The following is a 13,291-nucleotide window of genomic DNA, read 5'->3' as shown; positions in this document are numbered from 1 at the left end:
GATAGGTAAGAGGCAAACTAGGAAATGCCCAGATATACATCCTCATTGTCATATTCTGCTCCTCACTCTCCCTCATCCCAGATATCTCATCAGTTGCTAAATCTTGCTACCTCCACAAAATCTCTCATCTGTTCCCTTTTCACTACTCAATCAAACCACCACATTAGTTCAGGCCCTTAATCATTTCTTTCCTGGAATATTGCAATAGCTTCTTAACTAGATTTTCTGCTTCAAGTCTCTCCCCTAGTCCAATTCATTCTTTTCAGTGCTGCCAAAGTGATTTTTCCTTAAGTGTAGATCTGGCTATGTCCTAACTCAGTACACTTCAATGACTCCTATTAAATATCGACTCCTCTTTTTGGCTTCTAAAATCCTTAACAATTTGGCCCAAACTTACCTTTCCAGCCTAATTTTATACTACCACTCATCCCATTCTGTGGTTCACCCAAACTGGCACTCTTGCTGTTTCTGAAATACAGCATTCCAATCTCCTGTTTCCAGTGCTGGTCATGCTCCACGTTTGGAATACTTTCCTTGCCCAAGCACTCCTCCTACAAAAAGCCTTTCTTATTCTTCCTAGCTGCCAGTGTAATCTCTAAACTGTCTTCTGTTTATTTTCTGTTTATTTTGCATTTACTTATATTTATACATGTTTATCTTCCCTAATATGATGTAAGTTCCTTGAGAACAGGGACTTTTGTTTTTGTCTTTTTATCACAAGCTCCGAGCATAATGCCTGGCACGTAATAGGTTTTATCCTTCCTATGAACATGTACTTTTTCTCCTCTCTTCCCCCTTGAGAGAGTAAAAAAGACAAATCTCTGACACAAATATGTCTAGTCAGGCAAAACATTTCTGGCATTGACTTATGTACAGAAAAATTTTACATTATATCTATATATCTCAAACTGTACTCTGAATCTATCACCTCTTTATCAGAAAGTGAGTAGCATGTTTCTTCATGAATCTTCTGCAGTTGTGTTGACAGAGTTCCCAAATTTTTCAGTTATTTGTCTTTACAATATTGGTGTCATTATATAAACTTTTCTGCTGGTTCTGCTTTCTCCACTCACCATCAGTTCATACAAGTCTTCCTGTGTTTCTCTGAAATCATCCTCATCATTTTATAGATCTTTATATATATCTATATATATACACATACATACATACATATATGTGTGTTACATATATATACATATTATATCACATTACTATATGATTTTTTTCCCACTTGCATGTAAAGACAATTGTTAACATTCATTTTTAACAATTTTGTGTTCCAAATTCTTTCCCTCACCTTCCTCTTCTGGAGATGATAAACAATTTGATATAAGTTATACATGCAAAACATTCTTATAAATTTGACTTAGTTCTTTTTATTTGAGAAACGAGGACTTTATCAGAGACACTTCCTGTAAAAATTGTTTCCTAGCTTTTTACTTTCCTTCTAATCTTGGTTACATTAATTTTACTTGTACAAAATCTTTTTATTTAACAGAATCGTAATTATCCATTTTACATCTAGTAATGCTGTCCTTGTCTTCTTTGTCATAAATTCTTCCCTTCTCCCTAGACCCGACAGGTAAATTATTCTTTGCTTTCCTGGTTTGCTTATAGTATCCTTGTTTATGTTTAAGTCATGTACACATTTTGGTCTTATCTTGGTGTACCTGTGAGGTGTTGGCTTATACCTAGTTTCTGCCATACTCTTTTTTAGTTTTCCCAGCAGTTTTGTCAGATAGTGAGTTCTTGTACCAAAAGTTTGGGTCTTTGGGTTTATCAAACATTAGATTTCTATGGTTGTTTACTACTGTGTCTTGTGTACCTAAAATAGTCCACTGATCTGCCATTCTGTTTCTCAGTACCAGATTGTTTTGATGATTATTTCTTTATAATAAAGTTTGAGATCTGATAGGGGTAGGCCACTTCCTTTACTTTTTTTTTTCATTAATTCCCTTGATAGTTTTGACCTTTTGTTCTAACATAGGAATTTTGTTCAGATTTTTTTCTAGCTCTATAAAATAAATTTTGGGTAGTTTGATTGGTATGACATTGAATAAGTATATTAATTTAGGTATAATTGTCATTTTATTATATTGACTTGTCTATGAGCAATTATTATTTCTCCAATTATTTAGAGTTGTCGTTATTTGAATAAAAGGTGCTTTATTATTATGTTCATATATAGTTTCATATATAATTACTGTGTATAATCTTGGCAGGTGGACTACCAAGTGTTTTATGTTGTCTGTAATTATTTTAAATATATTTTATCTTTCTCTTCCTGCTGGATTTTATTGGTAATACAGAAATGCTTATGATTTTTGTTGGTTTATTTTAAATCCTGTGACTTTGCTGAAGTTAATTATTTCATTTAGTTTTTTAGTTGATTCTCTAGGGTTCTCTAAATAAACTATCACCTGCAAACTGTCATCTTCATTTCCTCTGTCCCTGTGCTTCAATTTCTTCTTTCTTGTCTTACTGCTATAGCTAGCATATCTATATATAGTATACTTTATTGAATCATAATGGGGAACATGGACAACCTTGCTTTTTTAATCCCTAATCATAACGGAAAGTCTTCTAGTTTGTCCCATTACATAAAATGCTGATACTTGGTTTTAGATAGATCTAATCATGTTAAAGGAAGATCTGCTTATTCCTATGCTTTCTTGTGTTTGTAACAGGATTGAGTATTGTATCTTGTCAGAAGTTTTTTATGCATCTGTTAATCATATAATTTTTGTTGTTATTAATATGGTCATTTATGTTTATAGTTTCCCAATGTTGGACCAGTCCTGATATAAATATGTTTCTGATATAAATCCAGTTCATTCACAGCGTATAATCTTTGTAATATGTTGCTGTAGTTTCCTTCTTGATGTTTTATTTAAAATTTTTGCGTTGATATTCACTAGGGATATTAGTCAACACACATAGTAGGATCTTAATGAATGTTTGTTGATTCATTGGTTAATCCTTTACCCATATTTGAAATGGCAGACTTCACTTAGAGAATAATAATAACAGCGATGACAAAAACAGTGATACCAGATCACATTTACATAGGACTTGAAGGTTTGTAATGGTATTTTATGTGCATCATTTTATTTGATTGAATGCTATAAAGTAGAATTATCTCCAAAATGAGAGAGGGTCATTAGATTGGGGCACATATTATTTTTATATACTCTTCAGATCTTTGATAAGTCTTATAAAAAATAGAGAAGTGGATATTTTGGGCACCTAAGAAAGTGACTCTGGGAAGGCCAAAATATTGGAAATTATCTTTGAGATAGTATCTTGAAACTGTCATTCAGTTGGTATTACAAACTCATTTTTAAATTAAGTAATTTTTTTCTTTTACCTTTTCCGCATTTCTAAAATTAATTTGTATTTTTTCCCTCCTTTTTTTTTTTTTTTTTTAAACTAGGCTGCCATTTGCAGATGCAGTCAACCTCTCTCAGGTTTCAGTGCCAGGTGTCTGGAGGATGAACACATGTTGCAAGCCATCAGTAAATCCAACCCAAGCAATCGGTATATGTATGTCATGGACACAAGACCTAAAGTATGTATGTCTAAAAGTGTGGGGTACTATTTATTTTTTAAATAAAATATTACTGTTATTTTAAGTTATGACAAGGGTGCACATTTTTATCTTTAGATCTCAATTTAAAGCTCATACTTGTAGTGCCAGTAAAGTTGTTATAATCTTGTTATAATCTTCCTTGAATGTGAATTGTAGCTTTTGGCCTTGTTTCTGGTTATGATCCCATAGCCGGCATTTGAGTGGATACTAGCTACAAAAGGACAGTATTACATTGTTATCATATATAGGGGACATTTACCTTCTCTTATTTTAAAGATGTTTTTTCTGAAAACGGGAAAAAATATAGAAGCAGTCCAAAATGGAGAAATATTCAAAGCCACTTCTTTTATTGTATATATCTCTAATGTGGAGACCCATAATAAACCTGTAAAGAAGCCTTATCAAATTCAGAATTGGCTATAACCTATGTTAATTGTAGTCTTTGTCATAGTTGTAGGTAAAGTTTATTATAGTGGGCAAAGATAATTTGTTTTCTTCTTTTGGGGATTCTTTGTGAAATACAATTGCCATTAGGCAATCTTGATTAAATTTCTAAGAGTTTTGAATACTTTCAACTCTTTCTTAAGTATCTCACTAGAGAGTATGAATTTAGGATTACTATACTATGACATGTTAAAAAAAAATAAGGTCTTCAAACTTCTAAAAACTATTTTTCTGTTTGTTTAAAAAATTTGTTAAATCTACCTTACATTTACTATATTACATACTATATTAATTGCATATATCCATCATAAAATTAGAATATGCTTGAGATGGAGCTTATCATAAGGTTTTATGATTCAGGTCTTAGCTTACATGGAGGGTTAAGCTAAAATTATTTGCATGACAAAATAAAAATTATGGAAAATTCAATCAAAGGTGTCAAATTTAGTGCGCTATCTGGTTGCTTGATTGGATTAATGGGTAATTCTTATAAAATGGTGCAGTAATCACATATCAGAGCTTAAGAATTTTTAAAATAACTGTTTATTTGATTTTTAAAGGTGTCATAGAGTAGGGTATTCTATCTGTGGCTTTTTATTTGCTTGAATTCAGAACATAGTCCCATTAATCCTTTTTTTTGACAAGTGGTGAGGCATTTTTTTCTTTTACTTCAGATAATAAGAAAAGTCAGACAGTATACTTCCTTTGGAATTATAAAAAGAGGGTAACCATATCCTCTTTCAAATTATATTTCCTTTTTCCCCTCATAAGGACTAAAATTATATACATCACAGTATATTAAATATTATTGCAGGACATCAGTCCAGAGTAGCACCACAGGATAAAAACAATTGGCCTAGCAGTGCACAATGATCATCTTTAGTATATTTTGGTGTATGTGTATGTAATGAACCTTCAAAGCTTGGTTATTTCCAGTGTTCTTTGTGTGTTTCATGGAAATTTTGTATGATGAGTTATTATTTGGTTTGTGAGGTTCCAGGAACTCTATTTTGTACGTTTGTATGATTAATTGATGTAGCAATTTAATAATTGTGATTGTGATAAGTAAAAGTTGTCTGATGTGTAAAAATTATGCATTGTAAAAAGTTGCCTTATCTATTAAGCAATATAAGCAACGATTTATTCTGTTAGGTAGTAATTTCCACAATACCAGATATATTTATCTAATTTTTTTTAATTGTAGGGCAGTTTGAATAATATAGATTGGTCCAAACATAGACATTTACACAGTAATGATTAAGTTATATTTCAACATGAAAAAAATTTATGCTTATTTGAATTAAGAGGCTAAATTTCCATGTAAGATGAATTTTGCTAATGATGTGCATTTGTGTAATTTCAGTGTATTGCCATACAGGACAAAGCACTTTTTGGAAGATGGGGCTATCTACATGTCTTCCATTTTGGTGGTGCTAATTGGAGAAATTCCCTAACCTAATGGAATAGTCAGCTTTAATTAGAGAAAAATAAGTGTGTATAAAAGACTTAGGAAAAAAGATTGAGAGTTATTTTAGGAAACACTGAGATGAGGAATAAAAATATTGTACAGTAAATTCTCATTTGGCTGACTTTTAAGGTTAAATTTTGATACATATTCTCAGCACCTAAATAACTTTTCTTGATTATAATAAGCAAAATTAAAATCAATTCACATAGGGTGCTGAACATTGAACTAATTTTAACTTTCCAATTAGATCGTTATACCTAACATTACTTTTAATTTTTATTATAGCATCGCATGCAGAGCTGGTGGGCTTCAAAAAAGGACATTGGCAGAATTGTAGTGAGGATTTCTTCAAAAATCTGGAGAGATGAGAAAATAAGAGAAAGCGATGAGAAAGCGCGAGTGAGCGATCTAGAGCCCAAGACTATTTATTCTTAGGCAGCTTTTGAGGGGAATGATAGTTGTTTTAGACATAATTTACCTCATCCTACAGTCGCATATGAAAAAGAAGTGGTGTAAAGGAAGATGAGTTGAACTTAATGACTTAATATTATGAAGTATTTCAAGGGAAGAAAATGCATACATTTATAAAGCTTCTAATTTGTGAACATGACTTTTAAAAATTGTTGTTTTAGAACCAAAAGTGTTAGTGACATTTCCAATAAGAAAGTCTTTTATACTTTTGGCTTAGTTTAATGGGGTGGAGTCATTGGTTAGAACTAGTTCTCATTTAGTTAGTAGATATAGCAATTGATGATAATGTAAGACACTTAGAAAAGCAGGCTTGAGGATGATTTATTCATTATGCATGTAAATTTCTTTATCAATTCTCTCTTCTTTGTGTGTCTGTTTTTAAAGAGAAAAAGTACACTTTCCTTTGAATGTTTTACTAGTCAGACTTGAAGTCAGGTAGTGATAATTTTGGAAGCATTTTTTGTATTTGGTTCCATTTTAAAAATAATGTAGCTATCATATGCAGTGAATTAGTGAATGAGTAGCTCTGCCACACATAACAATAGTGATTGTCAGCCTATGGGCCAGATCAAATAATTGATTAAGCTACCTTCTTTTTTTGGCCCATTAAACTGCATCTTATAAACATTATAGGTAAATTTAATAATATTATTTTCTTTTGTATCATGGAATATCCAAAAGACTTGGAAGAGTTAAAAATATATTTATGCCTTTGTGTTCAGGTATAGCAATTTAATTATTTGACTCTCATAAGTGAAAATTGTTCTATATATGAAAATTATGCATTACAAAAATTTGATTGGTATATTAAGCAATAGGGCAGCTCAAATCTGAGGGGCAGCTAGGTGGTGCAGTGGATAGAGCACCAGTGCAAGAGTCAGGAGGACCTGAGTTCAAATCTCTCCTCAGACACTTGACACTCACTAGCTGTGTGACCTTGGGCAAGTCACTTAACCCCAATTGCCTCATCCTGGGTCATCTCCAGTCATCCTGATGAATATCTGGTCACTGGATTCAGATGGCTCTGGAGAAGTGAGGCTGGTGACCTGCACAGCCCTCCCTCACTCTAAACAAAGTCAAGTACAAGTCATGTCCTTATTTCTCTGATGGCATGGTCTTCTTTGGCAATGAAGGACAAACACAAAAGCACAAATCTGAACTCCAGTCCTCAGTGATGAGGTGTTTGCTTTCTCTTTAACATATGGGATATTTAACTGGCATTTCCTGTTAAAAAGATTTATATTTTTCTAGCATCATTTTTCTTCATTATTAAGAAAAAAACTATATGAATTTCCATTTGTTTAAAAAAGTTCTTTGTTTTTTTAATTGATCGATTATATTAAATTTAGCAATAGAATAGTTTAAGTATCAGCTAGGTTAAAATGGCATACTTACATCTTTTCATGAAAATTTGTACTAAGAAAATTTTAAAAAGAAAGCAGACGAAATAACTTAAAAATAAACTTTGGTTCAAAAATTTTTTGTTTTCTTTTATATTTTAGCTGAATGCTATGGCTAACAGAGCAGCTGGAAAAGGTTATGAAAATGAAGACAATTATTCTAACATTAGATTCCAGTTTGTTGGAATTGAAAATATTCATGTAATGAGATCTAGTTTGCAGAAACTATTAGAAGGTATGATTTATTACTGTTCTACAGTAATGTTCTTTTACAGCTTTTTCTACAGTTATGCTAAAAGTAATCAGTGTAACATAGTAAAAACCTGTAATTACAGTTTATTCCTTTTTAATATTAGACTACTTTCATAAGTATTATGTATTGGTAGGAAAATCAAGTTAGGCATGTTTCAGTTAATAAGGAATATTAGAAACTCTAAAAAAAAATTATAAGTAGCTTCCTTACCTGTATCTGAGAGATTAGACCAAATGATTTCTAAGTCCCTTTTAACTACAAATCTTGTGAACTTTTAGCTTCAGAGACCTGTGATTCAATGATCTTGCTTGTTTTTAAAATGGAAATAAAGGAATGACACTGTCTTTTTTCCTCAGAAAACCCTATCTGTTTATTTGATATGATTTGGTGTTGTAGTTGTGCCTCTATTATCTTGCATTTTCCACTGTGTTTTTTTACTTTCTTACCAGAAGCAGAAATCCTATAATTTTTCTAATAAAAATGCCTTTTATTTTTTCCAGTCAACGGGACAAAAGGTCTTTCTGTAAACGATTTCTTTTCGGGTTTGGAGAGCTCTGGATGGCTTCGCCACATCAAAGCTGTCTTGGACGCTGCTATCTTCTTAGCCAAAGTAACTTTTTACTTTTGTCGTTAAAACAAGGAGGGGAGCTGTTACCTTACTTTGTGTTTTTGTGGGTATATAATAAAGGTGCTTTGATATCTACCTGATTTCTTTTTATAATCTAATTACCATTTAGTTGCTTGGAGTAAAACTGTACTAAATACTTAAACTTTAGATAGTCTAGTTACCTTCTAACTTTATTAAGATTGAGATACTAAATTGAGATTCTAAAGAATGAAGCTGATTTTTAAAAATAAATGTCAGAATATTTATGTTCAAATGAGTGTTGTCCTTAAGAAAGTATTTACCTCGTAAAGTTATTTGCTTATTTCAATAATTGCTAATTGCCTTCAGAACTTATGGCATTAAAAAAAAATATCCTTGATAGTGTCAGATCTGTGTGTTATGAGGGTGAATTTCACTTTTAGAAATAGCTGAAAGTGACCAGAATGAAGTTTGCTCAGTAAGGTGGTTTATGAGACTAGCTAATATAAATGTTCAGTGACCTAAAATACTGGTATAGTGAAGAAAAGATTCATTGGGCTAAAGTTACTCTTCATATAAACTTAATCAAAAACTAAAGAATTTCATCACCGTAATTCTATTAAATGAATGAATAAATGTATCATGTATTTATCAAGAGCTATACTAGTCGCTGACCCTTTTAACCTATTTATGTAAATCTAATAACTATTTAGGTAATATTTTGTATAGTCATAGATATCTTCCTTAACTGTTTTATGTATTCCATGTTAAAAAAACCAAACAAATCCTCTAGTCTTCTTGTTAATTTGTATGCGAAAGTATCCTTTTAATATACCAAGTTTAATACTTAGTTGGTTTTTTTCCCTTTCATACAGAATTTGATGTTATTCCCTCAAAGTAAATTCTTGAAATGGAAAAAATGGGGAATTTGGAAGGGACCTTAAAAGTCATCAGGTCCAACTCCCTAATTTTATATAGGAAAAACTAAGACCCATCAAAGTAAACCCAGGATCACACAGCTGGGGAGACTGAATTTGAACCCAGGTCTTCTTGACTCCAAGTCCTATGCCCTATCACCATGCTACCTCTCAAAAAGTGGGAAGCCCCTCTACCACTCCAGTTAGGACTTTTCTCATACAAAAAGGGAAAGTCAAAAATTCATCTTTGCAGTTATCATACCATACACCCTGTTATGGATGCCAGTTTGGAAGATTGCTGTACTCCACATCTCTATCCATCTCTAGGTTACTGTAGGGAATGTCTTCTAATAAATCTCTTTTTGAACATATAAATTTGGAGCATAGACTTGCTTTCTTCTTTTCCTCTCTCTGCTACAAATGCTAGTTTAACATGTAATCATTCTCCTCCTAGCTCTAATCATAACTTTCCTTAGACTTCTATGCCCTTTCTACAATTGGCTGGCTTTTCCTGGAACATCCCTTAGTACCTAGAGCCCAGAACAGCCCACTTACCATCAGCTGTCCCTTAGTAAATTCCATTCAAACTGTTCTTTATATATTTCCACAGAATCTCTTAAATAGCAGAGCTGATGACGTACTCTTAATCATTACACTTCTCGACCTCTCTGCAGCATATGCTGATCACTGTTTTTCTCTCCTGCATGCTCTTTTCTCTCTGGGTTTTTGTGACACTGCCCCTTCATAGTTTTATTACTCTGTCTTGATTTCCTTAACTGGGTTATCCATTTTATAGCCTCTCAGCCAAATAAGAGGGTAGCTGGGTGGTGCAGTGGATAGAATACTGGGCCTAGAGTCAGGAAGACCTGAGTTCAAATCCAGCTTCAGACGCTTCCTACTCTGTGACCCTAGGGAAGTCACTTAACCCTGTTTGACTCACTTTCATCAACTGTAAAATGATCTGGAGAAGGAAATGGCAAACCACCTCAAATGGGGTCACAATGGAAACGACTGAACAATAAAAGCCATATATGGATATATCTCAAGGCATTGTCCTGGGCCCTCTCCTTTTCTTTTTCTCTGTACTTTCTTGATAACTCATCACTTCCTAGGTGTTTAATCATCAACTCTAGGCTGATGGGTCTGAGATCACTCTATGTTCAAACCTAGTCTCTTTCTGAGCTCTAGTCCTGCATTACCTTTTGGAAATTCTGAACTGGATGTCCTATAGACGTCTCAAGCAAAAGGTAACTCATTATTTTTCATCTTAATCCCACTCTTCTTCCAAAATTCCCTATTTCTGTTGATGGTATTGTCTTTCTAGATACTCAGGTTCCCAACCTCAATACCAACTTTGATTCTTCATTTTTATTCACCCCCTATTTCTTTCAGTTTCCAATCTTGTTTCTATCTCTACAGTATTGCTTGTATTTAAAATTTACCTAGCCACCACTCCAGTTCTGGTCCTCCTCACCTGTTCTCTGGACTATTTTAATAGCTTGCTAATTGGTCTCCCTGCCTCACATTTCTCTGCATTCCAATTCATCTTCCATACAGCTGTGAATGGTTTTCCTTAAGTAGACATATAACATGGGCAGCTAGGTGGTGCAGTGGAAAGAGTACTGGACTTGGAATCAGAAAAACTCACCTTCCAAAGTTCAAATATGGCCTCATATGTTTACTAGCTGTGTGACCCTGGGCAAATCACTTAACCCTGTTTGCCTCAGTTTCTTCATCTGTAAAATGAGCTGGAGAAGGAAATGGCAAACCATTCCAGTAACTTTGCTAAGAAAACCCTAAATGGGGTCAAGAAGAATCAGACATGACTGAAACAACTGAACAACAAGATGAAACCATATCATTCCCTACTTTAATAAAGTCCATTGGCTCCCTGATATCCCTAGCATCAAATAAAAACTCCTTTTTGGCATTTAAAACTCATCATAGTCTGGCCTTCAATGTACCTTTCCAGCCTTATTGTGCGTTACTTCCTTTCATGCATGTTATTGCCCAGCCTTCCTGCTGGGCTTTCTTACTTTTCCTCTTCCATAGTATTCTACCTCCCATTTCCATGCCTGTCTTCCATACTTGTAATGGTACTCATCTCTAAGCCTTAAAATCTCCAGCTTCCTTCAAGAAATAGCTCAAGCACCATCTTCCACATGAATCCTTTCATCTCCCTATGGTGCTTCCTCCCACCACTTTATGTATGTACACGGTGTCTTCCTTGGCTAGATTGTAAGCTGCTTGAGGTCAGGCACTGTTTCACTTCTGTCTTTGTATCTCTAGCATTCAGCATATTTCATGCCACATAATAAGCAATTTAATCAGTATTCATTGGTTAAATGACTCATTAGCTTTCCTGAATATTTTTGGCCTTTTGGGAGTATAGTCATAAACAGAAAATGTGAAGGTATTTGTTTTCAGAATTACTTTAATTTTTGGAAAGTGGGGTTATGTCTGTTACTTGACTCCTGTATTTCACTAGCTATCCTTTTCAGTACTTCCTTTTCTTTCTAGCATAGCTTTTAATAAGCCCCATTTTTAAAGGGAAATTCACTTTTATTCCATTTTTAGAAGCACAGATTATAGTATGTTACCTAGAGATTACCTTTTCTTAGGACTTTAATTTATATTTTCCCAGCAAGTGACATTTTCTTAATAAATTCAACATAGAACACTGTGAAAGATATTACCTTTTCAGTTGACCTTGTTAAATGAGTTTATATAGGTTTATAATTAGTAGAGCTTACTGATTCAACTAAAGTGCTTTCCCCTGGTGTATACATATATGTTTTCTATTTTCAGGCAATAGTGGTTGAAAGTGCAAGCGTGCTGGTCCATTGCTCTGATGGTTGGGACAGGACCTCTCAAGTTTGTTCCCTTGGTGCTCTCTTATTGGATTCCTATTACAGAACAATCAAAGGATTTGTGGTGAGGATTTATTTGACATTCAGTTTGAAGGTTTTCAATTACTAGCATAATCTATACAAAATGCTATTTTGTGACTTTGTAAAATTAATTGAAAGTGTACTGGAATTTTCTTTTTGAATATTTTAAAAGTACTGTATTTTGAAAATTATTTTTCTTATACCAGATTAGGTTAGAATTGCTTGCATACATTGCCATCTAAAAATGATTAAACCTGACAACAGCTGACCCGAATTAAAGTAACTTTTTTGTCTAGTGATCTTCTATACTTAGCTTCATGTCAGGGAGGTGAGATAAGATTGTAATAGTCCTGTTGTGCTTTGCCCTGGTCAGATCACACCACAAATATTGTGTTTCATTTTGTGTTCCACATTTTAGTAGTTAAATTGATTAAGTTGAAAGAAAGTCAGGATAGTTAAGTACCTTGAGATCATGCCATATGAAAATTGTTTGAAGGAACTGGGGTTATTTTCCTGGAGAAAAACAAAAGAAGGGGATGATATGTAAACTGCATTCAGGTATTTGGAGGACTGTCATGTGGAAGACGATTGGACTTTGTGGTTGGCCTAGAGAGTGGTACTAGAGCAAATTGTGGGAGCTTCAAAGCAGATTTGAGGTCCCTTTAAAGACAAACTTCCTAATTATGAGAATTATCCAAAAATGAAATGGGTTGCACTAGGAGATAATGAGTTCCTTCTTTCTTGAGGAGTTCGTTGGGAACCTAGATGACCCACTGTTAAGTATGGCATAGGGCAATTCTTGTTCAAGTATAAATGGATTGAATGGCTTCTGGGGTCTTTCGTATCTCTGAGATTTTGTGATTCTGTAGATATCATTATGATCTTGAATTATTTAAACATGAGCTGTTATTATTATGTGACATTGAAAAATTTGTCTAAAAAATTCAGAGTGAGCCTCCCATCATTTATACTTGAGAATTCCAGAAGCCGGTGTTTCTTGGCATGACAGGTTTGTGTCTGGTTAACTTGAAAGTTCTACTGTTTAGAAAGTTGTGTGGTAGAAAACTTGGGTTTGAGTCTTGGCTGTGCTACTTGCCTCCTTTGTGATGTTGAGTAAATAAATGTCTTAATGTCTCAGCCTCACAATTTGTGACAGTTACGTTGTTCAGAGTTAGCCGATCTGTCTTGCACTAATAATTAAAAAATTATAGAATCTGAGAGTTGAAGAGGACTTCAGCAGGGAAGGGAATAAGCATTAATTAAGTGCCTACT

General features: G+C 33.6%; 1 protein-coding gene across 4 annotated transcripts in view; it reads left to right on the top strand.

Moving 5' to 3' along the window:
• MTMR6 (myotubularin related protein 6) overlaps positions 1-13,291 on the top strand; it is a 48,534-nt gene that overhangs the window by 23,580 nt on the left and 11,663 nt on the right. For 2 of the 4 annotated variants that reach the window (XM_072611743.1, XM_072611745.1), the window contains 5 exons: positions 3,434-3,568; positions 5,787-5,900; positions 7,475-7,607; positions 8,126-8,235; positions 11,937-12,062. In XM_072611743.1, the coding sequence (XP_072467844.1) occupies positions 3,434-3,568; positions 5,787-5,900; positions 7,475-7,607; positions 8,126-8,235; positions 11,937-12,062 (618 nt within the window). The remainder of the gene's footprint in view (positions 1-3,433; positions 3,569-5,786; positions 5,901-7,474; positions 7,608-8,125; positions 8,236-11,936; positions 12,063-13,291) is intronic. The other 2 variants (XM_072611744.1, XM_072611747.1) reach the window with 1 other exon arrangement.

Source organism: Notamacropus eugenii, chromosome 5 (assembly GCF_028372415.1).
Source record: "Notamacropus eugenii isolate mMacEug1 chromosome 5, mMacEug1.pri_v2, whole genome shotgun sequence".
Taxonomy (NCBI): Eukaryota; Metazoa; Chordata; class Mammalia; order Diprotodontia; family Macropodidae; genus Notamacropus; species Notamacropus eugenii.
This window is presented reverse-complemented; position numbering and strand designations above follow the sequence as displayed.